At 35.0% G+C, this 27,287-nt stretch overlaps 1 protein-coding gene across 1 annotated transcript in view; it reads right to left on the bottom strand.

Annotated features, from left to right (window-relative positions):
- PIGK (phosphatidylinositol glycan anchor biosynthesis class K) overlaps positions 1-27,287 on the bottom strand; it is a 122,840-nt gene that overhangs the window by 64,323 nt on the left and 31,230 nt on the right. Inside the window, exons 4-9 of the mRNA XM_046010478.1 lie at positions 16,870-17,005; positions 14,930-15,041; positions 11,991-12,087; positions 9,490-9,607; positions 8,560-8,670; positions 4,292-4,464 (exon numbers count right to left, since the gene is read on the bottom strand). Of these exons, the coding sequence (XP_045866434.1) occupies positions 4,292-4,464; positions 8,560-8,670; positions 9,490-9,607; positions 11,991-12,087; positions 14,930-15,041; positions 16,870-17,005 (747 nt within the window). The remainder of the gene's footprint in view (positions 1-4,291; positions 4,465-8,559; positions 8,671-9,489; positions 9,608-11,990; positions 12,088-14,929; positions 15,042-16,869; positions 17,006-27,287) is intronic.

Here is a 27,287-nt window from a genome sequence, read left to right as displayed (position 1 = left end):
GCAGGGAGCCTGTTTCCCTTCCTCTTTCTCTGCCTGCCTCTCTGCCTACTTGTGATCTCTTTCTGTCAAATAAAGGAATAAATAAATAATAAATAAAATCTTAAAAAAAATTCATCGAGCTATCATTTATATTTTATATGCTTTAAAAAGAAAGCAAGCCAAGTAGCTCAAGGTAAATTATAACAGAATAAAATAAGAATACGTAGTTCTTAGAAGTATGAGGCATTCCTAGATACATACCTTGGCTCCACCATTTGTTAGATGTGTGACTTTAGGCAGGCTTCCTAACCTTTCTCAGCCACAGTTTACTCATTTACAAAATGAGAAAATTATATCTGCCTCATAAAGTTATCATGTGAATTAAGATGAGATTAATATAAAGGATATCTGCCTAGCTCTCAAGACCCCTTCGGGGGACTTATACACATAAGGTGGGCTCTCCAGAAGCCCTGATTTTGTGTCATATGACCCCACTACTGCCCAGCTGGACCAAAAGTGGATACCTGACCCAAGCTGGCTAATGATGATGCCTCCAGGAAGCCTGGAATCCGGAATGAGCAAGTGCATTGTCTATCTACGCTTTATCATCAACAGAAGAGATATAAATCTCTAGAGCAGTGGTATGTACACATTCTGCCCCACAAACGGCCAGAGCAGCAGAGAAAGAAAAGACTTAAACAACAGGGAGATGGAGAAAGTGCTGCCTCTCCTTCTGACTGACATCTGGTTCCTATTTCCAGGCCCTTTTTGGGGTCAGTCCCTGGGATCCATAAAACACAGAATTATCTGTATAACAAATATCCTTAAGGAAATAACATAGCTCAGGCTGGATCCCATTATTTACAACTCAACAGTTCTAGCTAATGTGTCATATAAAGCATGAAACACATAGAAAGGGCTCAAAATATTATGACCGTGGCAGCAACTGTCTGATCTTTGATCTACCTGAGGTGGGGACTTGTTTAACAAGCCCTTGAAAGAGGCCTGTTCTGGTGTTCAAAACATAAACTGACCTTGAGGAGGCCATATTCTACCCCTCTGTTGGAGGTCTGTAAGAAATCTGTAAGAAAAAAGTCCAGTCTCAAATTTCCTGCTAGACTCAAAAAATTTCGATTGCTAAAGACTGCCTCAAAAGAGAAAGAAATTCTAGTATAACAATAAAATTACAGAACATGGACTTATCACTAGATTCTAAAAAGCCCAACTCACAGGCTATTGTCTACCTACTTATCAAAAGCCAATCTATGTAGACTCAAATGAAGCACTGTAGAATCAAGTTACATAAGCAAAACTTCCTGCAATCAATCCTTATTTTATGCCATCTGTTCTTGCAAACAAATTAATCACACAACTACAAAGACACCTGCAGAAACAAAGTGCTGTCATTAACTTCATGACTGTACCTTACTCAATACCTGTTTCAGAAGACACATAACAATATCATATCATAATGTCAATTTTATGTACTGTTTCCCCATCATATCTGAATTTAGTCTAGTATACTCTTATATGCAAAATATGAAATTTGAACAGTCTGAATGAACCAACTGCATTGTTTTCCTAACATGTAAATGGTAGTATTTTTAAAAGCATAACTGCCAATTTTAATAATAGTAACTGTATTAACATTTTTAACCTAAGATCTGAAAAATACATATATATTCTAACCCATAATTTTATTTCTTTCATTTTTTTTTTTTTTTTTGACAGAGAAAGAGATCACGAGCAGGCAGAGAAGAAGGCAGAGAGAGGGGAAAGCAGGCTCACTGCTGAGCAGAGAGCCTCATGTGGGACTCGATCCCAAGACCCTGAGATCAGGACCTGAGCCCAAGGCAGAGGCTTAAACCACTCAGCCACCCAGGCACCCCAAACCCATAATTTTCTTAATAAAATATTTTTGTGATATCTGGCCTCTCATGAATGTAATTTTCTCTAAACAAATATCCGATTGCCATTTTATTTGCATATAAATACCACCTACATACAACACTGATAGCATCCACTTAAAAATTCCTGAATCATGCTGGAAACTTAATTCTCTTAAATTAACTGGATAACTTATACCAGTGATCATGAAACCATCTGTACACAATATTCTAAATAAAATTTATTTACAAACACTAGAGGGTGCTATAATTCAACTGTGCCTGCTGTCTGGCTCCGATGCTCAAAATTTTCTCCTCGATTAAAGATAAATTAAGATAATTTTCAGCACCAACAGTTTCTGCTCTGGAACTAATACATGCAGATAATTTATGGGACAAAATTCCACTCTTCCAGAATATATAATGAAACCCATCAGATTCCACTGAAATCATTTTTTATGTATACTCACTGCGTATTTAATACTGTGTTAAAAGGAGAGAATAGAAAATAAGTCAGAAGAAGTATAAAGATGGTCCCAGCCTTTTAAAGTAAATTAATGCAATGTTTAGATGTTTAAGAGAAGGTGTATCTTACAATCTCATAAGCTTAAATTCAAGGAAAATTACAAAATAAAATTGGTAAAAGACATATTTCAATTTTAGTTGCTAAGTATTAAATTAGGTTTAGCTATTTTACAAGGGCAATCTGAAATTCAGTATTTAAAATAACAAATAAGGGGCACTTAGGTGGCTCAGTTGGTTAAGCACCTGTCTTCAGCTCAGGTCATGATCTCAGGGTCCTGGGATCAAGCTCAGTGGAGAGTCTGCTTCTCCCTCTCCCTTTGCCTCCTACCTCCTGTTCATGCTTTCTCTCTCTCAAATAAATAAATAAAATCTTAAGAAATAAAATAAATAAAACTGATATTGCTGTAGAATGTCATCTGATGTCTTAAAAAAAAATTCTGAAGCCAATAGCTACAGGAAATGGAAAAGAAAAGGTCCAAGGCTTTGAATATCCAGAATAGAATGATTAATAATAATATCAACTTTAAATCTTCCAAAAAAGATGTATTTTGTGCTAGTTTTTTATCTCTAAAACACTTATAAGCTCAATTACACAAGGCTTTGAAATTTTCAAAACTGAGAGTAATTTATGTTGCCAGTTACCAGTCCAGAAAAGTTCATAGGAGTATGAGTTTCCAATAGATAGCATTAGATAATCACAAATAACACAGTTTAATGCTAGTAAAATACATCATCTATTTCAAGAAAGAGGCTATAAAATGAGACACTATTGAAACCTAACAAAGTATTTTGCCTTTAAAAATGTTTACAGAACAATATAAATGAAACATTACACATATTTCTAAAATTCATATGCCCCAAATCTCTTAATTTTTCTCAATCTCCCTTTCTCCTGGTTTTGCACTCTCATACACATCTGTACACACATCTACATATGTGTGTATGCACGCACATTCACCACACACTCACACCATCTACTCCCAGGAGTATCTAGCGTGTACCTCCCATCCTTTCCCTAACGAATTACCAAGAGCCCCCAAATAAAGCAGAAACAGGTACCTGTTGATGAGAGGGTCACTCCAAATTTACAATAGCTCCAGATAAATTGTTCCAGATTAACAGAATATAAAACTAGAGAAAAGCCAGAGATACCTCTGACCCAGGCTCATAAACCACCCAGACTGTAGGAACCAAAATATATGGCAGTCAGAGAAGTAACCAGATTGCTGGAACCCACAGAAATTCTGAACATGGAAGCACTGTTTTATAGTCCGAAATATGTATTTGAAATATGACTTTTGGCACTCGCTTCCCTTTTTATGTTTATCTGCCTTACATCTGCCGGATTCCTAGGGCCCTTATTACACTCTAAATGCCCAGCTGCCAACTTCCCGATTCAATATCACTTCAGGTAACCCCTTCTACTGCAATAGGTCAAAGCATATACGCTCAATAGAGTATTAATGTTCGAAACATTCACATATCTGCCCTTTCATGAAGGTCTTCTGAACTATTATACATACCTCCACTAATGAAAAGTATGGCTCTCAGTCAGTTACAAAGAAAGTTTTAGGCTTTTTGAGCAAGCCTCAAATCACTACTATGAACATTGCATTTTGGAACTACAATATAATCCTAATCATGATCGTAGCTTCCCTCTAATATTTATAGCTTTTGCCCATAAACCTGAAAAGTGTAGGGCCTAACATAAAATGAAGATTGTGGGGGTATAGCTCAGGGGTAGAGCATTTGACTGCATAAAATGAAGATTGGGTAGAAATGTGTAGTTTTATTAAGAAACACCAACGTTCATCTCAATATTATGTAACATTATGCTACATAAAAATTTGTAAATCATGAGACTAGAATATTCTAAGAAAATAATAATTCAAGATAAATACCTGCTTTCCATGATTTCTAAATCTGGTTGCAAACTTATAGTCTCTGTTGTAATTTCCACTTTCCGTACACTTCCAAAAAAATCAGTTATCAGGACATTTTTAGGATCCCTCTGAAAAAGGTCAGTGCGATGTCCAGGGGTAGACACACAGAGACTTCTAGGACATACCTGAAACTGAAAAGCATATATATAACAATAATAAATACACACATATACATATAACTTTTATCAATTCAATAACACAGTATAGTAGACTGTAGTGTATTTTTTAATGATTTATTTATCTATGAGAGAGAGAGAGTGAGTGAGTGAGTAGGGGAAGGGGCAGAGGGAGAGGCAGAGAATCCTAAGCAGACTCCCCGCCAAGCATGGAGCCCAAGATGGTGCACAATCCCATGACCCCAAGATCCTGACCTAAGCCAAAACTAGGATCAGATGCTCAACTGACTAACCCACCCAGGCACCCTAGCTGTAGTATTTTTAAAGCTCTCCCAATCTAAAGAAGCTACTGATTTTAAAGATTAAAGTTTCCTTGCTACAGTAGTACTTGATATTCTAAAAAAGCTATACAGACATTAGAGCAGGTGACAAAAAGGGAAGCAGACCAGGGAGGGGAAAAAACATGCACTTTTTTGGATCATATGCTACAAAATATTTTGAACTTTTAAATTTACCAAGAATTTATATGTAACACTATGAAAAGAGTTGCTTTTTTTCCTGCATCTACATTCATCTCAGTGAGTGGCAAATTTCTTAGTTTAGCCATAATGAAAATAAATCCAAAGCACCTCCAGACACTCTAGTCCTCAAAGAATTATAGCTTGAAAAACCACAACTTCACACAGATCTCACACAGGACTCATGAAAATGTCTATGTTAATCATATCCCCGATATTCCACATCAGTGAATTACCAGGGATAAACATGTACTCATTCACTCAGCAAAGCAGATAAAACATCTACTACATATATTTCAACTGTTATCTTCCACAAAGGATACAAAAGTTGACAAAACATGGTCCTATCTTCAAGGCCTTAAGTCAAGTCAGAGATGAATAAACAGAGAGGTAGGGGAAAAAAGGTGACAAGTTCTACTTCAGAAAAGGATAAACTTCTCATAGTCTGAAGATAAGAAAAAGAAAGAGTGGGATTTAAGCTACATTCTGAAGGAAAAGGGAGATTACAGATGGGAAATAACATTCTTAAGGAGCAGCTGCAAAGATGTGTAAGGCAAATAACCTAGTTTGGCAAAAGCACAGGATACACGAAGAAAACCATGACAAGACTGCAGTAAGGGCCTACAGCCCACAGTACTTGCCCACCTATGGAGACAAGATGATATGCACAGATAATTACCAATATGATGGGAGATGGGTGGGGAAGGGCAGAACAGCTAGAATTTATGAAACTAGTGATCCAAGCATTGTGTGAAGCAATTCATAGATCTCTGATTTAAACTACTAATAACTGTGAGGTATATTAAGATTATTATCTCTACTTAAAACTAAAGTTCAAAAAGATTAAGTCACTGGCCTAACATCACAATACCTTCCTGATTTAGGAAAACAATAAAAGGAAATACAAAGAAGAGATCAGAATAAAAAGAAGCAGTGAAGGCAAAAAGGATGGGAAGAGAGTAAAATGCCAAACTTACTTTAGAAAGGGAAGTGCCAAACAGGAAGGACAATACAGATTGAAGGTTGAAGAAACACAGTAAAAGATAAAACAAAATACACAAAGATTGAAGTCCTATGTATACTGAAGGCATTCCTGTATGAGCCAGCATCTTGGTGGGCTTTCTTAAGTACCAGTAGGAAAAGCATAGGCAAATGAGCTTGGGAATAAGATAAAAAGTATTATCTTCTCTGCTGCTAAAATGAGTATACTTCCACTTTCTATGAAGTTATTCTTCCTTCAAGATATTTTATCCTATCAATATGATTTCCTTAGCCTCAGCAACATTAATTTCTAATAATCTCCTTTACTTACAGAATCCTCACACTCTAGCCAGATTATATGCTTACTACTGAAGACAAGGATTCTGACTTCCATGCCTCTGCACGTATTCCATTTTCCTAGAATATGCTCTATTTTGCTTCTTTCAAACCCAAAAATCTACCGCTCTCAAGAAAAATTGTAAACACCAAACCCATTATATTTAAAGGAACCATACAAATGTGCATGGTTGTCATGTCCTTTCATCCATTACAAATATTCACTGAGAACTATAAATACACCAGGTACTATAATTCAATTCTGCAGGTAGTGAGATGCAAAGACCATGGTCCATTTACTTCTTACTTAAGAACTTCCAAAGCCTCGAGGGAATGTCACAAATATAAACAATTACAGTACAATATTAAAAGCATCTTAAGGGTACATAGCAAAAGTTCCATGTTCACAAAAGAAAGAAAATTACCTGGAGGATCCAAAGACTTTATTTAATAGATGATACTCTATAAATGTGCTTTTCAGCTGTTACCAATGACACTATAAATTTTTAAGTGGCCAAGGACCATATCATCTAATTTTGCTGCCCACAAAGCTCCTAATATTGTACTCTGAATACAGCTGATACCCAACAAATTCTCTATACACACATAATCCAACAGAATAGGTATTATTCCACAACATCTTAAGATATATCAAATCACTAGAATATTTAACTTCAAAGAAGTAGATCATTCTTACTGAACAAGATTAAAATAACGATCATTCAATTAAAAAAACAGAAGTAGGTAATAAGATATTAGTGAGGAATGTTTATTAAAAACTGTATAGCAATTGTGGGAAAAAATAAACACATAAAAAAATAAAGTTTCTTCAGTCTTTCTTATATGATTTCAAAGGAAGAAGTTATTTTAAAAAAAAATCCATTAGACATTTGAAGTGTGAGGTGCATATATTGTAAACTTTTGAGACAGTATGTCACGTATTAAATAAAATGTACAATATATAATTAAAAATGGGAATTAATCTAAAAACTAAAGTAACTAGAATTTAGGTGACTATAGTTTTCTTACAAAGTAGTATTGTAACAAGTTCACATTAAGGTTTAACAGGTATCAACTATATAGTCTCTAAAATGTAGCAAGTTATTCTATGTTATCAAATATAACAGCTTATAACAGTGATTTTTTATAATTTTGCAGAACTTCTTTAATAAAAAAAATTATCTAAAACATTTCTGTATGATAAAAGAGATCAATGCAAAGCTGCTTGGCTGATACGTGAGTTCCAAGCCCAGTCTACTTGGCCTCCCTTTCATTCTGAAGCTCCATGAAGGCAGAGACAGTACCTGTCTCCTTCATTAGGATAGAGCCAGTGGCTGGCACTTAGCCCAAACTCAAAAAAGGTTTATGAATAAAAGAACAGTGTATAAATTAATGGAAAAAAAGAGGGTAAGTCATAGATGCTCGTAATTATCCAATCTAGAATTGCTATTTCAAGCTTTTTTATTATGCCTACTTTCAATAGCAACTTCAAAGTAGATTTATTTAAGGATACAAGAAGCACAGAAAAGCCAGGAAAAAAAGACTGAACTAAGTTCAAGAAACCGCATCAAAACACTGTACTAGGGCACCTGGGTGGCTCAGTCAGTAAAGCGTCTTCCTTCAGCTCAGATCATGATCCCAGGGTCCTGGGAAGCCTGGAATCAGGCTCCCTGCTCAGTTGGGAGCCTGCTTCTCCCTCTGCCTCTGCCCCTCCCTTTGCCTGTGTTTTCTCTCTTGCTCACTCTCTCAAGTAAATAAATAAAATCTTAAAAAACAAACAAACACTGTACTAGAAGTTGAAGGATGGACAAAAATAGGTAAAAGAAAGTCCTTTTCTTCCAAGAATGCCCTATTACTCACACTCAGTAAGTTCAAAAAAAGGCAGACTACAATACATAGTAGAAGAGAGAAATAAAGCTCTGAAAAACTTATTTATCTTACTTAAATTCCAACAGGGAAGAACTATGGGACTATGGGAGGTTGGATCTGATTTGACACCCAAAGAATAGGTAGAATTTCACTAGGTGAATCTAAAAAAGTACATTTCTGGTAGAGAAAAGAGCATAAACAAATGAATGAAAGTAACAAGTTAAACAGGCTAAACTTTAGGTCTCCTGTAGTAAAGAGAGAGAGATTACTATAGAGGGAGATTCAAAACAGTTAAAAGGCTACTGTTCAACATAAGAAACATTATCCTGGCAGTACAGGGAATAAAGGACTTCACTTATCAATTAAGCATACCTATGTGCTTTAATCAAATCAAGGAAATACTTACAAGGTCATTCATATTAGTTTGGCTAGCTGGATTAATTTCTTCCAAAAATTCCAAGACATAAAATGTGTATCTATCCATAAGGTGGACTCCAATTGCAGGATCAGGTTGATGCTATGAAAAAATAAAGCATATACAATGGCATATTATTCATCCAGAAAGAAGAGAAAAGAAAAGAAAAGAAAAGAAATTTTGCCATCTGTGGCAACATGGACGGATCTTGAAGTCACTATACTAAATGAAATAAGTCAGAGAAAGACAAATACCATATGATCTCCCCTATATGTGTAATCTAAAAACAATGATAAGAACAAAAACCAACCTTATAGATACAGAGAACAAACTGGTGGTTGCCAGGGATGAGAGGCAGAGGATAGACCAAATGGGTGAAGGGAGCCAAAGGGACAAACTCCAGTTATAAAATAAATAAGACATGGGATATAATATACAGCATGGTTACTATAGTTAATAACACAGTATTGCACATTTAAAAGTTACTAAGGAAGTACACCTTAAAAGTTCTCATCACAAGAAAGAAAAATTCTGTAACTATGTACGGTGGCTTTTTTTTTTTTTTGGTCTGATGATAAATGTTAACTAGACTTACTGTGATTATTTTGCAATATAAACAAATATTGAATCATTATGTTGTACAGCTGAAACTAACACAATATTATAGTCAATTATACTTTTTTATAATTATTTTATAATTGTAATTTTATAATTTTTTTAAAAGCAAAGCAGAAAAAAGAAGTATATGTCAAACAACATCATTATAAGAAAATGTTTTAAAAGCATCAAAATTTCCTTCTAAGGTATTAAAAAGTCTAAGAATAAAAAAAATATATGTATTCATAAAGCATATAAGTGATTTCCAAAATAGCTACATATTCCAAAGACAATGCAGTTTACAAATGGGAAATATGCACCTACCGAGAGTGAATCTTCTCCCACTTGGCTACTAGCTAAAGCCATTATGTTAGGAGAATAGAATCGTTCATACATGGATGCTCCTTGACAAGTATCAATAATAAACAGTAACTCGTTGTAGCTGAAATAAAAGAGGTACTATCTTTAACATGAACAATGCTGTTAATCAAACCTTAACTAATATTTTTATATTACTTGCATAATATAAGATGTTAAAGTCATATCTTGGTCATTTTATTAGTTAAAAATTTGCAAGTTTTCAGAATTCCCAACACAAATTTAATATTAGAAATATTAAAGCTACAATATTGTCCAAGGAAACGACCTCAACAGGTTGTACCACAAAGTGGCTGCCCCCAATTATTTCCCCTTCCCTTTTCTTGGCCACATGATTCAGAATCCAAATGAATATTCAATTTAAGAAACATTTATTTGGCACCCAGGCTGTCCTAGAAAATGAGCCAGATTCAGGAAAAAACATACAGGACTTAGTCACCATACTCAAAAAGATTAAAATCTAACTGGAAAAGAGACACATAAACATTTAACCAAATGGAATGTGGTAAGAATCACAAATAGTTACTAGAGCCTATAGTATGTATCCCCTAAGCTGGGGATACAGCAGTCCCTGTCTTCACAGAGCTTAGAGTCTAATAAAGTTACAGTGCTCTAAGAGCCCTGAGAAAAGAAGAGGGGCGACTGTAAAGAAAGGCAAGTCAGAGAAAGGTGATGCCTGGCCTGGGCAATGAAAGATGAGTTATTTTAACTAACAAAGAAAGGAATAGCACATTCCAACAAAGGAATAAGGTTCTACTAAGAGAACTAAGTTTGAAAAAGTATAATTGTTTTAGAAAAGGGGAATAGTACTATATAATTAGAATTTACTGTAAATTTGGGGAAATGGAGGAAATTAGTTTCAAAAAGGTAGGGTAGGGTCAATCTATGTAGTATCCCATATGAAGTATGGATCTCATCCGTGTTAAGTCTGAGGAAGCCAAACAGGGTTTTTTCCAAGAGAAAATAACATAATCAGCTCTGTATTTTAGAATGAGCTGCCTAGCTGGTGAAAGTAGGGAGCAGATACATTTCTCAAAGGTTTCTCTCAGACACCTGATCTAGGTAAACAGCTAACATTGCACCTAGAAAAGAAAGCAAGCAATCTGGCACCACAATATATAAGCAGATGATAAAAGGAAGAAGTCATATGATGTATTTATTCTGAGAAAAAAAATCTGTGGACGTCCCTAAGGGTCAGAAACATCTACAGTTATGAGGGGCAGTACAGTAAAATGGCTGGAGCACTTAGGAATGAGTCTTAGTGATGGACTTACTAGTTGTGCAAAATCTGGCAAGTTAATCTATTTATGTCTCAATTTACTCATGTGTAAAAATAGGAATAATAGTAGTATCTACCTCATGGGGTTGTTATTGATATTAAATAAGACAATATATATAAAACAGTGCCTAGCACCTCGTATATATCCAGTAAATGTAAACTATGAATAAGATAAAACCAGTACCTAGCAAAAGCTTCCCATCAACATTTCCATTTATTCTGCTTATGCATATAATTCAATATTTACATTTAATTGCAGCAGAGTTGTATACACATTTCTCTTTTCCACTAGATTTTAAACACTACAAAGGCAGAATACGCATCATACTCCTTTCTGCGCCATGTGTATTTAGAAGGTAACCTGTAAGTGGTTGCTGAAGATAACCAAGTTAAAAGCATTTCTGCTGCTTTATATTCACTTATGTTCATATGTGCTTACCATGGATCACTAGAGAGGTGCTTACCATGGATCACTAACAATATGTCATCCTTAATGTGAGTTAGGCTATAAATATTATATTAATCATTATTTCAGCATTTTTTCCAAAGAAGAAATAATGTATTGCTATCACGTGGAGAGTCAGAGAATGTACAAAAAGTAACAACAGGCTGACGCTGGAAAATAAATATAATGTTCACAATTCCCCTACATAAAGGGGAACTTGATTGGTAGGATTCTAATTTCCTCCAAAAACATTGCTAAATAACAGGGAGATGGTCTTAAGAGGTTAACTTATTTTTATGCTCTTTAATAACACTGAGGTTTCTTTTAAAACTAGTTCAGTAGAAATAACAAACATAAATCTAGTAGAGTAGAAGAAGTTATATTAAAATAAGTCAAAATCTCATAAAATAGAATCTACAAATCTACTAACCATGGAAAAACCAGGTACTAATTTATCTTACGAAAAGTAGTCATTTGATGGGACACTTGGGTGGCTCAGTCGTTAAGCATCTGCCTTCGGCTTGGTCATGATCCCAGGGTTCTGGGATCGAGTCCCACATAGGCTCCCTGATCAGCAGGAAAAGCCTGCTTCTCTCTCTCCCACTCCCCCTGCTTGTATTCCCTTTCTCATTGTCTCTCTCTCTCTCTCTGTCAAATAAATATAAAAAATCTTCAAAAAAAAAAAAAAAAGAAGAAGAAGAAAAGCAGTCATTTGCTAATTACCGTCTTTTTTGCCACATTTGCTCAAAAGCATCTGCAAGTTCTATGTTGGTAATTTCTTCAGAATCTTGAAATTTCAAGAAACCATTTCCACCATGTCCTTATAGGAAGAATTAAAAAGATCAAATACATGCATTTTTTAAATGCAAACTGCATATATCCAGATATAAACATTTACTTCATTCATGGCAATATTTTAGTATCACTTGTTGTTTTTATATTCTAAAATGAAAAGTACTATAAAAAATAATTTACTATTACAACCAATTAAAAATAGAATAATGATTGACTGTGCAAAAAATAGCAGATATAATACCTTCATAAATTCTTCTATCATTCCATTCTATAAAAGCACATTTATATTTTTGCACTGGCTCCATTATTATGTCAGAAGTGAGTTTCTATAGATAAATAATTTCTCAAAACCAGGCAAACATTTTGGTGAGAAAGGAGTTGCAAATACTAGCTTGGTCCCAATAGTATGCTAGTATTATTCAGAGTATACTTGGAATTCTATACTACTGAAATGTTGTTCTCACATTTAAATTAAAGTTTTTACTACTCTCAACAATTGTCCCATGAGAGCTGAGCAGAAGACTGTGACATTCAGAATGCCCGGATATAGCCAGTCTGTCTGGATTCAAATGCTAGCTTTGCCACTTAATGACTATGTTAACTTAGGCAAATAACTTTATCTTTCTATGCCTCAGTTTCCCTAGCTGTGAAATAAGAAATACATCAGCACTGTCATTAGCATGCATATAAAGTTCCTTTGTGTGAATTTTTTAAAAAGGTACTTCCCACAGGACATCAAAGTAGAAAAATCTTTTTCAGTGGCCCCTCTGAATATATCCAGTTCTGTGAACTCAAAAGTGATTAGTAATTATGTCTTTGTTGGGGAAATATGATACTTCTTTCTTCCATCAGAACAACTCTATGGCAGGGCACACATTTTACTATGTGCAAACATACACTAGATTGCAGCTCCCACTCAACCCCTAGCCAAACACTTATGTGCAGTGCACAACCCACGTAACTATATACAACAGCACCTAAATCTTTGGATTGCTTAAGGATGAAATGAATTCATACACACACTGATTTATATTGATTGCCTGAGGTACAGTAAGCCTCATTAATGGCTAGTGCCATTATCATTTTATTATAATTGTCAGCCCTCCTACTCTCTTACATGGGTTGGCAAATTTTCTGTAAATACAGGGCCAGGTAATAAATGTTTTAGACTTATGGGCCACATGGTCTCTGTTGCAACTACTGGAATCTTGCCACTGTAGTGTAAAAACAGCTACAGACAATATGTAAAACAAATGGATACAACTGGTTCTAATACAACCTTATTTCTAAAATAGACAACCTTCCATGGGCCATAGTTTATCAAATTCTGTCTTTGACTATTGGAGTTTCTTACACACCTGGACTTATCCTGAAAGAAGATCCATAGATTTAGAAAACAAATTGTGGCTGTAGTTTAGTACATCAGATAAAGCTAAACTATAAGACTGTACTTCATAATATTTGCCACAAAAGCTTGACATTTTCTTATAACTGTCAGATAAACTAAAGTGAAAATTTTCCTGACTTAGCTCTGCTAAGTTAATTTATAAAGTTTATAAATTCATTGAATCTGAAAAGCTGTAAGTAAATGCAACATGATAGACAAAGAAAAGTACATCACCAAATAGAAGTCGGTAACCATCCTGCTGTGTGACATCTAAAAACCATTCTGCAAATATTTTATCATCAGTTGATGGAATGCCATTCAAAAACATTTTTAAATACCATTTGGTCAACATTCATACTTACTGAATACTACCATAAAACACAGCACTGGAAATAAAGAGGTGAAAACCCCATTATCAATGACATCTTGGAGTTCAAAATATAATGAAGGCAATAAGTAGCCAAACAAGAAAGTAGTAAGTTAAATGCTCATATAGAAACTACAGATTAACATGGGAGTGAGAGGAGAGCCTACACCAACCAAGGAAATAAGCGGTGTCTCTCGGCAATTATAATATATATAGCAAGACACTTCTGAAGGAAAAAGGAGGCACTATTACATTAGGATAATAGGTGTAAACTATGACTGTCCCAGGCAACTGGAGATACAGATCACCCTAGACTTGCAGAGGAAAATCAACAAAGGAGGTGACTCCGGAGCTAAGACTAAAAAGATAAGGAATAATCAGGTAGGCAAAGTGAACTGAGAAGACATCAATAAACAAAGGCAATAGCTTAAGCAAATGTTTAGAGGACAGAAACAGTCCTAGAAGTAAATTAGAGAAAGTGCAAGAACTAAAATGAAATAAATAATATCACTAAATATAACATATATTATTATACATTATATATTACATATATAACCAAATAAATAATAAAACTAAACTAATATTATTAAGACTTTATCTCCAGTAGTCCTCAAAGTATAGACAAAAGACTATCACAGCTTATACGTGGGGAACATATTTAAAATGCAGTTTCATAAGCCCCACCCTGGACCAAACCTAAATCGGAATTTTAAAGACCTGAGTATCTGCATTCAAATAATCCTTATACATACTAAAATTTAAGACTCCATCAATAGGAAATCATTGTAAAGTTTTATGCAGAGGAAGGACAGATTTATAATTTTTACTAACTACTTTAGTAGGATGATTAACAGGAGACAAAACTGAAGGCAACAAGGCTATAGCAGGGTTTAAATAAGCTTTACCAGGGTAATAGTAAAAAAGAAAAATAAATAGAGCGAATACATCAAGGGACAGTATAAAATGATATGCTGTCTCCAAATATTTCAAGTTGTCATATGAGAAAAGAGAACTACAAAACAATTTTAACCAAAATTCATTTAAGGTGTTTAAATATCTTTCCATGAAGATGGATACATATTCTATTTCTAAATACCTAAATTCTCAAATTACCTGTCATATAAATAAGAATATTGCTCCTATCATCAGAAAGAAGACGTTTTGACCGAGGAGTACTAGGTGGAATCCTGCCAGTTAATACCCGTAAAAAATTCTCCACAGTTACCTGGGAAAAAAAGAAGAAATTGGGATGAAACAGAATCAGCGAAAACATGGTAATTTTTTTCCAAAAACATTCCTTCTTCTTTCTCTATATATTATTCAGCATAAACTGAAAATAAAGCATAAAGTGAAATATAACTCAATTAAAATATATTTATTTAAACATATGCCTCAAAGTTAACTTGCTTCTATTAAATACAACTGCTAATCAAACTACCCTGGGAAAAATCAGTTAATTAAATTTAAAACTTTAAATGCTATGTGAAGTATTGCCTAAAATTTAAAAATTATTAATGTCTTCATAGGTAATTCTTTGGGAAGATATAAAATAAAGAAACTCGTAAATAAATTCAGCAATATTATAACTATTGCAGTTGACTGGTACAACTACCTAGTGACTTCTAGATAAACCTTGAAAGATAGGTCCATAATGAATCATAAAAATAAAACCGTAAGGATAATTCCACAAGTAATCCCCAAATTGTGTATCTTTGATTTTTCAATGTATTTTATTACTTAAATTTTGTTAAGGGTATCTTCAACATGTAAAAAACTGATCACACTTTAAACCAGATTTCCCACCCTGGAATTTGTTGAACTTGTGGATTCTTTGAAAGCATATTTAAAATTATATTACACAGATCTAAATTTAAAAAGCAGAAAATTTATCTAGCTTTCTTGCTCAACTTTTCCCTAGATCATGAGTATAAATATATGTGCATTTGTATGTGTTTCTGTGCATGTGTACATAATATTTGGTTTAATTTTTTCCCAGAAAACAGTAAAATGCTAAGTGTTTTAATAGGACTTCTTTTTGGTTTATATTTTATGATGACTAAATCAACAAGTAGTCCAACATTCATCCACATTTAATTACTGAACAAACGATTTCTGAGTGCCTTCAAATGCTATAAGTACTTGGTAGGCATAAGATACATAAGACAGAGGCCATGTCCTCAAGATGCTTACAGGGGGAGGAGACAGATATGACTTTAAAATTGCTTCAAAACAGGTGTGGGTACACAGAAAACTCTTACTTTTGGTAGGCTTGGTAAAAGGCAAAGGATTATTGAGGAAGACTTCACCAAGGAAGATTTCAAATTTTAAACATCTTCACTATCTATTAAATTTAAAATGACGTTTCGGGGCTCCTGGGTGGCTCAGTGTGTTAAGCCGCTGCCTTCGGCTCAGGTCATGATCTCAGGGCCCTGGGATGGAGTCCCACATCAGGCTCTCTGCTCAGCAGGGAGCCTGCTTCCCTCTCTCTCTTTCTGCCTGCCTCTCTGCCTACTTGTGATCTCTCTCTGTCAAATAAATAAATAAAATCTTTAAAAAAAAAATGACGTTTCAAAAGGAAAAATATTTAATGCCATTTTTCAAATTTATACTTTAATTTTTAATCATATGCATAAAAACACTGGAAGCATATTAAAAGTGATTACCTCTAAGTGGAAATATGGATGAGTTTTTTGTTAATCGTTTTAACTTTTCCTCAATATATATACTAAATATACAAAATTTGCAATTTTAGGTCAAATTTGAAAGATGAACAATGCATTTACTGTAAAAAAAAAAGTTATGAAACCTCACTAAAATATTCTAACATAAGAGCCAAGATAAAGTTGTCCTATCCGAAATACATATATGAAATTCATGCTGTGTTAGTTTTACTCATGTATTGTTTCCTTAATATGAACTCCAGAGACAGAATTACATCAAGGCTTCAGTGACAATTATGCACAAAGTTTAAAGAAAATATTCTACCATTATTTTAGAGTTTAAAAGTAATGATAACTACATTTCAAAAATGTTGTTAAATCAAACAATGTTACCTCATAACTTCTATAATCCACTTCCACATCATCTCCATACACATTTAGTTCCATATTCTTGTGACTAAACACTGTAGCTGGTTTGGGATTTCTAGGGTTGCATGCCATATCGTCTGCAAGCATCAGAACAATGTGACTAGAAAAAAAAAATTTTCCAGTAAATATGCTACTTCAACCAGTAAGTTAAAAGCAGACACATTTTATTAATATCATGAGGCAATTATATTTCTTTTCATTAAAAATAAAATAATTATTGAGTATATATTTTAAAAGAGCTTTTTAATTGTTTTCATATTCTGATGTAGTATAAGCTTTAAAGCAAAGAAATTAGAGCAATCTGGCATCAATTTATCCACAGAACTTTAAGTTACTAACTTAAATTTTTTCCCAACATAGTGTATTTTATGCCATAGAGCAAAGGGAAGCTGAAGGAGCTACACTGTCTTCCCCAAACATTTTTTTTTTAATTTTAGTAGTATTTGGCATTCTTAAGACTTACAGAGTCCACATTAACCTATGATATTCCAAAGAAATTAATTTTCAGAATCCCAGGTATGAAAACATGCAAGTGCAAAGGGGGTGCTACAGGAACACACACCCAGCCCAATCGCTCTTCACTGGCTCCATTCCACCTCCCTAAGAGACTAGATACTGAAATATCTCCCTCCCTGGCTTCCTGCTTCCACTCCTGCCCTCTTACAGGTCATTTTCCTTATAACTACCAGAGTGATCTTTCTGAAATAAGTCACATCATTAAACTTTCTCACTTAAAATCCTCCAAAGACTCCCCATTATAATTAGACAAAAACTGAAACCCCTCTCATGGTCTAAAAGGCTTACTTAATGTGGCTTCTGTCTAACCTCTTCTGTCTAACCTCCCTAAGAGACTAGATACTGAAATATCTCCCTCCCTGGCTTCCTGCTTCCACTCCTGCCCTCTTACAGGTCATTTTCCTTATAACTACCAGAGTGATCTTTCTGAAATAAGTCACATCATTAAACTTTCTCACTTAAAATCCTCCAAAGACTCCCCATTATAATTAGACAAAAACTGAAACCCCTCTCATGGTCTAAAAGGCTTACTTAATGTGGCTTCTGTCTAACCTCTCTAACTGCAGCTCCTACCACCCATGTTCACCGTGCTCCTTCCATACTGGCCTTTCTGTTCCCAGAATATGCTAAGCCTTTCCCAGTTTAGGGGCTACTCACCCAAGAAATTTAGACTTCTCCCAAATCTTCCTATCATCCCAATCTCAGTTGAGCTACTCCATTCTCATTACATGTTTTATTTTCTACAGGTCATTTATGAATTTGAAATCCCCATCATCTCCCACCACCACCCCTACTGGAATATAAGCTCTCTGAGGACAAGGTCTTTCTCTATTCTCTTCACCACCGTATCACTTACACTCGGGCTTAGTAAAGGAGCCTGGCATATAGTTAAGTATTCAATAAATATCTGTCGAGTGAATGAAACATTTTCATTTTTGCATATATTTTCTTTTAGAGGAAATTATAAAATATATCTGAAATACTTCTCATCTTGATCTTACCATTAAAAGTGGTGAACATGAATCAGGCAATTCTACCATATATACTTGAGCTTCCCAAACATAAGGGAAAAATTAATGTGGTATACATAATTAGTTTGGCAGGAGATAGCAAGAAGAAAATGTTCTGCTGCATATGTTCCAAATACATTAAAGTTCAAAACTGAAACATTGTGATTTTTCTTGAAAATTGGCTAGATTTCTATTTTGAAAGGGTTCCAACCCTGTCGCATTCAAAGATCAGATCTTCAGCTGTTACTGATTCATGCTCATAGAATGGTGAAAGTTACTCCTCTTAAAATGGAAAACATATCTTCTCTTTTTTCATAACTTAAGATGACTAACTTACATTAAGTTATTACCAATCACCTTTTTTGTTATAAGCCACTATTAAATGAGACTGAACTATCTCTAAATCTCAATTATAAGGGTATTCCTTTAGGCCATTTATTTGATTAAGTTAGTTTTAATCTATGAAATTAAATGATCATTCAATATCTATACAATGTCAATGTTATAAAGAAGCATAATTTCAGCTTAAAATTCTAAATTCAGGGGTGCCTGGGTGGCTCAGTCGGTTAAGGATCTCTTGGTTTTGGCTCAGGTCATGATCTCAGGGTTGTGGGATCAAGTCCCATGTCATCCTGGCTCCTTCCTGCTCAGCGGGTAGTCTGCCTGGGATTCTTTCTTTCTTTCTCCTCCCCCGCTCCTCTCCCTGCTTTCTCTCTCTCTGTCTTTCTAAAATAAATAAATCAATCTCTAAAAAATCATAAATTCAAACATCTTTCCTGCAGATAATTTTGAGCTTCCATATAAGTACTATAAACCTCAGTTAACATAACATTTTAAAAAATCATTTTATTTGTGGATAATCGATTAGAAAAACAGGACTGGAAAAAAACAATTTCAAAGGTTTAGAAGTCCAACCACATATTCTAATCCACTGTTTTCTAAAACTTAAGAAATGTTCAGAACTCTTTCCTGGAGGGGAAAAAAAAAATTCTCACTTGGTCCGGGTGTTAAATTATTTGTGTAATGAAACTTACATATATAAATGAAAGTTAACTCCTTAGGCTTACGGTTCTTATAAAACTACACTAAATACAAAATTATAAATCACATTTTAACAAAACTACCAAACTAATAATACTCTAAACACATTAACTCCATTTGAAGGAGGATATTATTTTGCTAAAACTGACTGACCACTATTGTATTTAACAGGAGAAAGAGATAACATCAGGCCTAGTACTACACTTATATCTTTTCCCCTGTATTTTGATATCTACACTACAATATAACTCGATAATACAGAAAATGTTCACAAAAGTATGTTGTACAAAATGTACTTCAGAAATTCCTGTTACATTACTTGACTTCAGGGATCAGATTATATATATTTGAACATCAGTTATTATGAAATCTAACTTGTCGACTCCTTAAAGTGTCTTTTTCACTTGAATACCCAGTTAGCAACCCAGCAGTCACTTAAGTCTTTACCGAGTGGATATCAGATCAATCACTGCTGGAATCAAAACCAAAGAAAATTAAGTCTACATGAAGACATACTACTACATTCCTATAAATAACGACAGCAACTTGCTTTGTATCTTAGTAAAATTAAGTCGAAATTCCTCAAATATATCCAATGGATATAAGAATGATATTCTCACAGTCTGGCAATCCTATACTACCATGTGTGATGACTCAACTCTCCCACTCTATTCAAGGCCCTACATCACACGACAAAGCATATGGCAATATGGCCTTCTCTCAACACAAAACCAAAAGAAAAAGTGAGCACAGAAATTGTATAAAGTTCAAATTGGGTTTAAATCCAAACAATATGTCGGTTGTTTATATGAGCTTCCATATATTTTATTTTATTTTTATTTTTTAGAGAGAAAGCACAAGCCAGGGGGAGGGGCAGAGGGAGAGGTCAAATCTTAAGCAGGCTCTGCCCAGTGCTGAGCCGAAAGAGGCCGGGTTTGATCTCACTGCCCGTGAAATCACGACCTGAGCCAAATGCAAGAGTCAGACACTTAAGCAACTAATCCCCCAGGACCACTCCACATATTTTAAATCATGCATTCCTGTTAGTTAAAAAAATATGAGGACATATCTATGTATATCTCCTAATTTGTGTGTGATATGTATTTGCTACATTATACAAAATACCATTATTGTATATATTATATGTATATATTATTACACTATTAATGTATATACAATATACATTATATATATATATATACACAAATATATATAATGAGTATTAGTGAAGGATAACTTCTTTCCTCTTATAGATTAAGTATATTCTCTTCCCTTACTACTCTTTGGTATCAGGTTACATTATACAGGCTACATTATACAAAATACTATTATTGTATATATTAGTATATGTATATATTATTACACTATTAATGTATATACAATATACATTGTATATATATATACAAATATATATAATGAATATTAGTGAAGCATAACTTCTTTCCTCTTATAGATTAAGTATATTCTCTTCCCTTAATACTCTTTGGTATCAGGTTTAATACCTTGATCAAGAATACCCTTATTGTGCTTATATAGATTTTAAGTACAACTAAAATAAAAATGAAATTTTAAACCATCTCAAAAAAGAAGGCATGAAGCACAATTTGAGAAACATGTGGGGGGAAAATGGCCTAAAATAAATATATTCCATTATGTTTGCCAAACATTAAAGGAACAGATAAACCCTGCATCAAGGCTGCTAGGCCATTCTTTTACTCACCTCCCTAAAGTTCTTCCTTGACCCAATCAGGAACCAGCAACCAATGGGTTAAAAAAAAGCCCATTTTAAATAGATGAGTAATCTTTCACTTCCCTACACCATTAGAGTGTGACATTTCAAAAAGAATAACTCTTCATTTATTAATAGGCTGGTATTACCTTAATAAAAATTTTTCACTGAATTAAATTTAAATAAATTACTGCATTGGTAAAAATGTTTTTTTTTAAATGTTCACTTAAATCTGCTATCCACTCTATAGCCATGCTACCAATCAGATAATTCAACCTGAGAGCATCTTTAGCTCCTAGAACTAGGATCATCATCATCAGTAATATCAACATCCCAATGTAGAATAGTAGCTGAAATTAAGGCAGCAGAAGATCTGAGAATCACAGGGATCTTTGATGGTCTCTTAAATATCTGGGTTTCTGCTCATAGGTGTTGCTTCCCCCTACCCCCCGACATAAATTATTCAGGATACTCTGCAGATTATTGCTTCTTAGCAAAGCAGTGACTATAGGACCAAGAAAATTTAACAAATTTTGTTGTAAAATCATTAGCTTGACGCCAGAATAATTTACTTTGCTTTTCTCCTCCTTTCCTTCCATGTCTTGAGGAATTTCCAAGTTAATAAATCTTATCACCAATGTGCTGTGAAATTAATCATAACAAATCTGCTAGCCACAGGTTCTAGACCATTAGGATTTTCTGAATTACTTTCAATTTGCCAAATGTCAAACAAGTGGCATTACTAGACTACAGGATGCCAAGTATTTTATACTTACATTATTAGAAATAAAGCTCAAAAACTGCATTGCGGAGACAGGAAATCAACAGCAGCAGACATGTCACATGAGGGTAGATATAGCTAGTATAATTATCTCATACATTATTTCCAAGATGTGTATTATTATTTCCCTATTTTACAGGTTATGAAACTTAGGCACACAGAAGTTAAATAACATGTCTCAGGTCACAAAGCTAGTAGAGTTTGGATTCCAACCCACTTTGTTTGACATGATCATTTATTTGCTTTTAACAATCCTGTATTGGGGCACCTGGGTGGCTCAGTGGGTTAAAGCCTCTGCCTTCAGTTCAGGTCATGATCCCAGGGTCCTGGGATCAAACCCCGCATCAGGCTGTCTGCTTGGTAGGGAGCCTGCTTCCCCCCCCCCCCCCCCCGCCCCTGCCTGCCTCTCTGCCTACTTGTGATCTCTGTCAAATAAATAAATAGAATCTTAAAAAAAAAAAAAAAGAAAAAAGAAAGAAAGAAAAAGAAAAACAATCCTGTATTACCTTAAGTTATATGAACTAGGATTTAGAAGGATATAATCATGTGTTTTGTTTTATATTGATAATTTAATCAACTCAGGTGGTTAAGGTAAATGCATGAACTCATTATTACTGTTCAATATTTATAGCACATAACTGATATAAAATAGGCCCTTGAAATTCTAAATGGAACCATCTAGAGACCTTAGCAAATTTTCAATTAAAGAACAGCATTAGAGCATATAATTTCTCCTTTAAGTACAGTAAAGTATAACTCGAAATTTTAAGTACCCACTTGAATTCAAAAATTGGAGAACAGAACTTCGAAGAGGTACAGAGGTTCATATTCTACAGTCTCCAATCAATTCCCAAAAGCCCCTGACTCTTTCCTGCAAAAAGGCAATGGGGATTACATCCTGCTGCTGGCCCTTCCCTCACCAGGTCTTTTCAACCACTAAACCTGACATTTTCACTCTCAACCATCTGCACCTACACCTGTAGCCTATACCTAAGCTTTCACTGCTTCATCTCCGCTTCCAAACACTCCCCAATCTTAACCACTCTTCCTATAATGGGGGAGGAGGCAAGCAGCAGAGATGCCTCACCAACACCCTTCTCCTTTCCCATAGCAAGTTTTTTTTTTTTTTTTTTAATCTTTTCCCATTTTCCATTGCTCAACTTCCCACTAACTAGTTTACTGACTTACTCAAGCACACCAGCCTCAAGGCTTGGAATTCAAATCTGTACATTTTATTACCCAAATTACAAGTTTCTGTATTTCTCAACCATTATGGATGCCTCACAGAAATAGTCAATAGTCGGGGCACCTGGGTGGCTCAGTGCGTTAAGCCTCTGCCTTCTGCTCAGGTCATGATCTCAGGGTCCTGGGATCGAGCCGCACTTGGGCTCTCTGCTCAGTAGGGAGTCTGCTTCCCCCCCTCTCTCTCTGCCTGCCTCTCTGCCTACTTGTGATCTCTCTCTGTCAAATAAATAAACAAAATCTTTAATTAAAAAAAAAAAGAAATAGTCAATAGTCAAATAAAGAATGTTGCATTAATAAATGCCACTGATCAAGAATAATGTATTTTTGTCAAAAAAATGTATTTTGTCAAAATACATAGGATAAAATTTTTAAAATCTTAATATTTTGCATATACTCCATCATAACTGGAATCAATATGTACAGTCTTTCACATATTCTCATGTTTCTCATGTTTTGTTTTGTTTTTGAAGATTTTATTTATTTATTTGACAGAGATCACAAGTAGGCAGAGAGGCAGGCAGAGAGAGAGAGGAGGAAGCAGGCTCTCTGCTGAGCAGAAAGCCCAATGCGGGGCTCAATCCTAGGACCCTGAGATCATGACCTGAGCCGAAGGCAGAGGCTTTAACCCACTGAGCCACCCAGGCGCCCCCATATTCTCATGTCTAACAGAAATTTTACTTTTCTTATTTTTCTGTAATGATCTGCACTGATATAATCATGTCTCCCCAATTCAACCACTTCACATCAAGTACCTTGGAGTCTTGCTTAACACCAGTAGATTTTTAACAGTCTATATGTAAAATTTTTAGAATGCTATAAGCACTCTCCTAATACTTGACCACAACACCTGAATTGCATATTTTGGCTGAAAAATACATGTAAATATCCACAATATGTCTTCTCTGGTACACTTCCATTCTCAAACAAACAAACAAACAATCAAAAGGTCCTCTTAACTTTCTCTAGACATTAAGCAAAAGAGTCAAATATTCCTTTCATCAAGAGAACTTGGAGGCTGGGCGCCTGGGTGTCTCAGCTGGTTGAGCGACTGCCTTCAGCTCAGCTTATGATCCTGGAGTCCTAGGATGGAGTCCCACATCAGACTCCCTGCTCAGCAGGGGTTCTGCTTCTCCCTCTGACCTTCCTCCTCTCATGCTTGCTCTCTCTTATTCTCTCTCTTTCTCAAATAAATAAATAAAATCTTTATAAGAGAGAGAACTTGGAGGCTTATGCTTCTGAGGTATCGGTTTTATCATTTTTTTAAAAAATCTATTTGCCAAAAGATAAGATAGAGAGACCAAACACCAGTGAAGAATATTTTGCTACCACTTCGCTCTTCAATTTCATCATAAGAATCAACTAGGACAAAAATTAAAGAGGAAAAATGTAAAAAGAGTAGTTAACTGGAAGATAATAATAAATCTCAATTGAATATAATTCAACAATTTGTTTTCTTAAAAGCAATAAAATGGTGTTCATTGATATGCACTTGATTTAACATTCCATATTAAATTGTACAACCACTTACTACAGTATTTTATCCAAATTATAAAATATATTCACATTTTAATAAAATTATCAAAAAATTAGAGTATAAGTTATAGAAAAATGGAAATAAGGTAAGATTACAGAATGAACCACTGTACTTCATTTCTTAAAAGTAAAAAAGAAAACGGATTTAAATTCAGAAGAGCTATGTCAAGCAATATGGTAGAACTTCCAGAAACAAATTTGAACACGGATTTTTAGTAGACAAGCAAATTAAAACAAAAGGGGAAGGTAGAATTCTGAGTAAGGAACTTTTAAAATTTCTTCCAGTTCTAACACAGAAGTGATGATTACTAGTATTTAAAATGTAGTCACAATATGCTATGTGTAATGGGGTAGGGACAGGATGGTGGAAACAAGTATTTGCTGAGTTGACTGTAACAGGCACTGTGCCACAGTCCTATCAGATACTTCATCCTCACTAAATCACAACAATCCTGAAGATTACGATTGTCTTCATTCTAAAGATAAGAAAATCCACTGAGGGGGCGCCTGGGTGGCTCAGTGGGTTAAGCTGCTGCCTTCGGCTCAAGTCATGATCCTAGGGTCCTGGGATCGAGTCCCGCATCGGGCTCTCTGCTCAGCGGGGAGCCTGCTTCTACCCTGCTCCCTCTCTCTCTCTGCCTGCCTCTCTGCCTACTTGTGATCTCTGTCTGTCAAATAAATAATAAAAAATAAAAAATAAAAAAAGAAAGAAAATTCACTGAGGTCAAACTACTTGCCCAAAGTTACAAGGCTGGTAAGCAGAGGAGCTGAGATTTTATTTCCAAGCCCATACACTCTCCATCTATTGCTGCATTCTTTGGCACAATGGAATACCCTGGCTTTTACTCCACTCCCAAGTAATAAGCAAAGTCAAACAACAACAACAACAACAACAATAAACCTTTATAATTTCTATACTCACATCAACAAATATTAAAGGGACATCACTTTTCCTCCTAAGAATCACATCTTAGTATTTCTATTTTTCATGGCTCTATGACATTTATGTTCATTACAAACATTTTTAAAATTTTAAATGAATCATTTAATTACAGACCTATGGATTTTAAGTCTGTTTTCACCTTTAAAAACTGGGGGAAATCCACCCAAATCTTTTTAAAATTACAATAAATATGATTTAAAATGCCTGGGCACTGGAATGTTCTAATTTCAACTCTTTCTCAAAACCCAGTACCAGCCCAGTGCCCCAAGGAGACTTGAAAGGCCTCCCCTGACCTGGCCACCACAGACGCCCTGTCCTGCAGCAGTAGCCACTGCCATCTGTGTCACTGCCACCTCGGTATCCACTGTAGGATTAAGCTACAATCTTCAATGAGTAAGTATATTCTTTTCTATCATCACACATTTATGAAGTTTCCAAAGGACAGAAAAAATTACTGCAAGCCATGTGACTTTTATGAGGGCAAGAGAACTGTAGAAATTCATTAGCACTCTAAGAAGCCACAGAAGAGCAGTTAGCCTGACCACAGAAGTGTTGAATTGAAATCTGCAAAGCATTTTCCAGTTGTGACCTAGATGAGGTAAGCCTCAGTGTTCTTCCTTTCCATTGTTCAATATTAGTGGATTGAAGATTTCCTGCTTCTTGTTAGGAGGTTCATTTCACTTCCCATTACTCCAACTATACTCACAGCACTGAGAATTTCAAGTGGAGGTTTCAAGTTTCTTTACATCATTTCTATACACAATTTTTAAAATTAGTTCATAACTCTAATGAATATTTTAAAGTAAATGAACATGACTTAAATGAACTGTTCAACTCCCATGGCGGCTAGCCATATAATATATTTCTTATGATCTACAATCCAACCAGTAAGACGGTAAAGTTATTGAAAAACTTAAGAAGTATGGCATTACCACAATAGTAAGAGTATAGAAAGCAATGTATGACACCGGTATCCGTGTTCTTGAGTGGCCTTTTGATGAAGCTGTACCACCATCTAACCAGATTACTGATAACTGGTTAAGTCTTGCAAAAATCAAGTTTTGAGAAGAACCTGGTTGTTGTGCTGCTGTTCACTGTGTTGCAGGCCATGGGAAAGCTCCAATGCTTATGTGCTTAGGAATGAAACATAAAGATGCAGTACAGATCACAAGACAAAAGTAGCCATGGAGTTTTAACATCAAGCAACTTTTGTATTTAGAGAAGTATCACTATAGAATGTGTCTGTGCTGCAGAGTCATCAATGGCCAATAAAACTGGGGTGCCTGACGCTACTGTCTTGGAAGTGGAACTTCAGACGGAACCTAATTTGCTGTACATATTAGCCAAGAAGTTGGCTTGGTGAATAAGTCTAATGAAACTTCTATAGGAATACTGAAAAAGCAGTTTACAGCCATACCACCCTGAACGCACCCGATCTCGTCTGATCTCAGAAACTAAGCAGGGTCGGGCCTGGTTAGTACTTGGATGGGAGGAATACTGAAAAAGCAGTTTTATCAGGTTACATGCTGCACAGAACCTCTATGTTTGGGTTATAGCCAACCTTTCTGGACACTTAACAGTTCA

The sequence above is a fragment of the Meles meles genome, chromosome 1, assembly GCF_922984935.1.
Source record: "Meles meles chromosome 1, mMelMel3.1 paternal haplotype, whole genome shotgun sequence".
In the NCBI taxonomy this organism is placed as follows: Eukaryota; Metazoa; Chordata; class Mammalia; order Carnivora; family Mustelidae; genus Meles; species Meles meles.
Note: the sequence above shows the minus strand (reverse complement) of the source record. Positions and strands in the feature narration are given on the sequence as shown.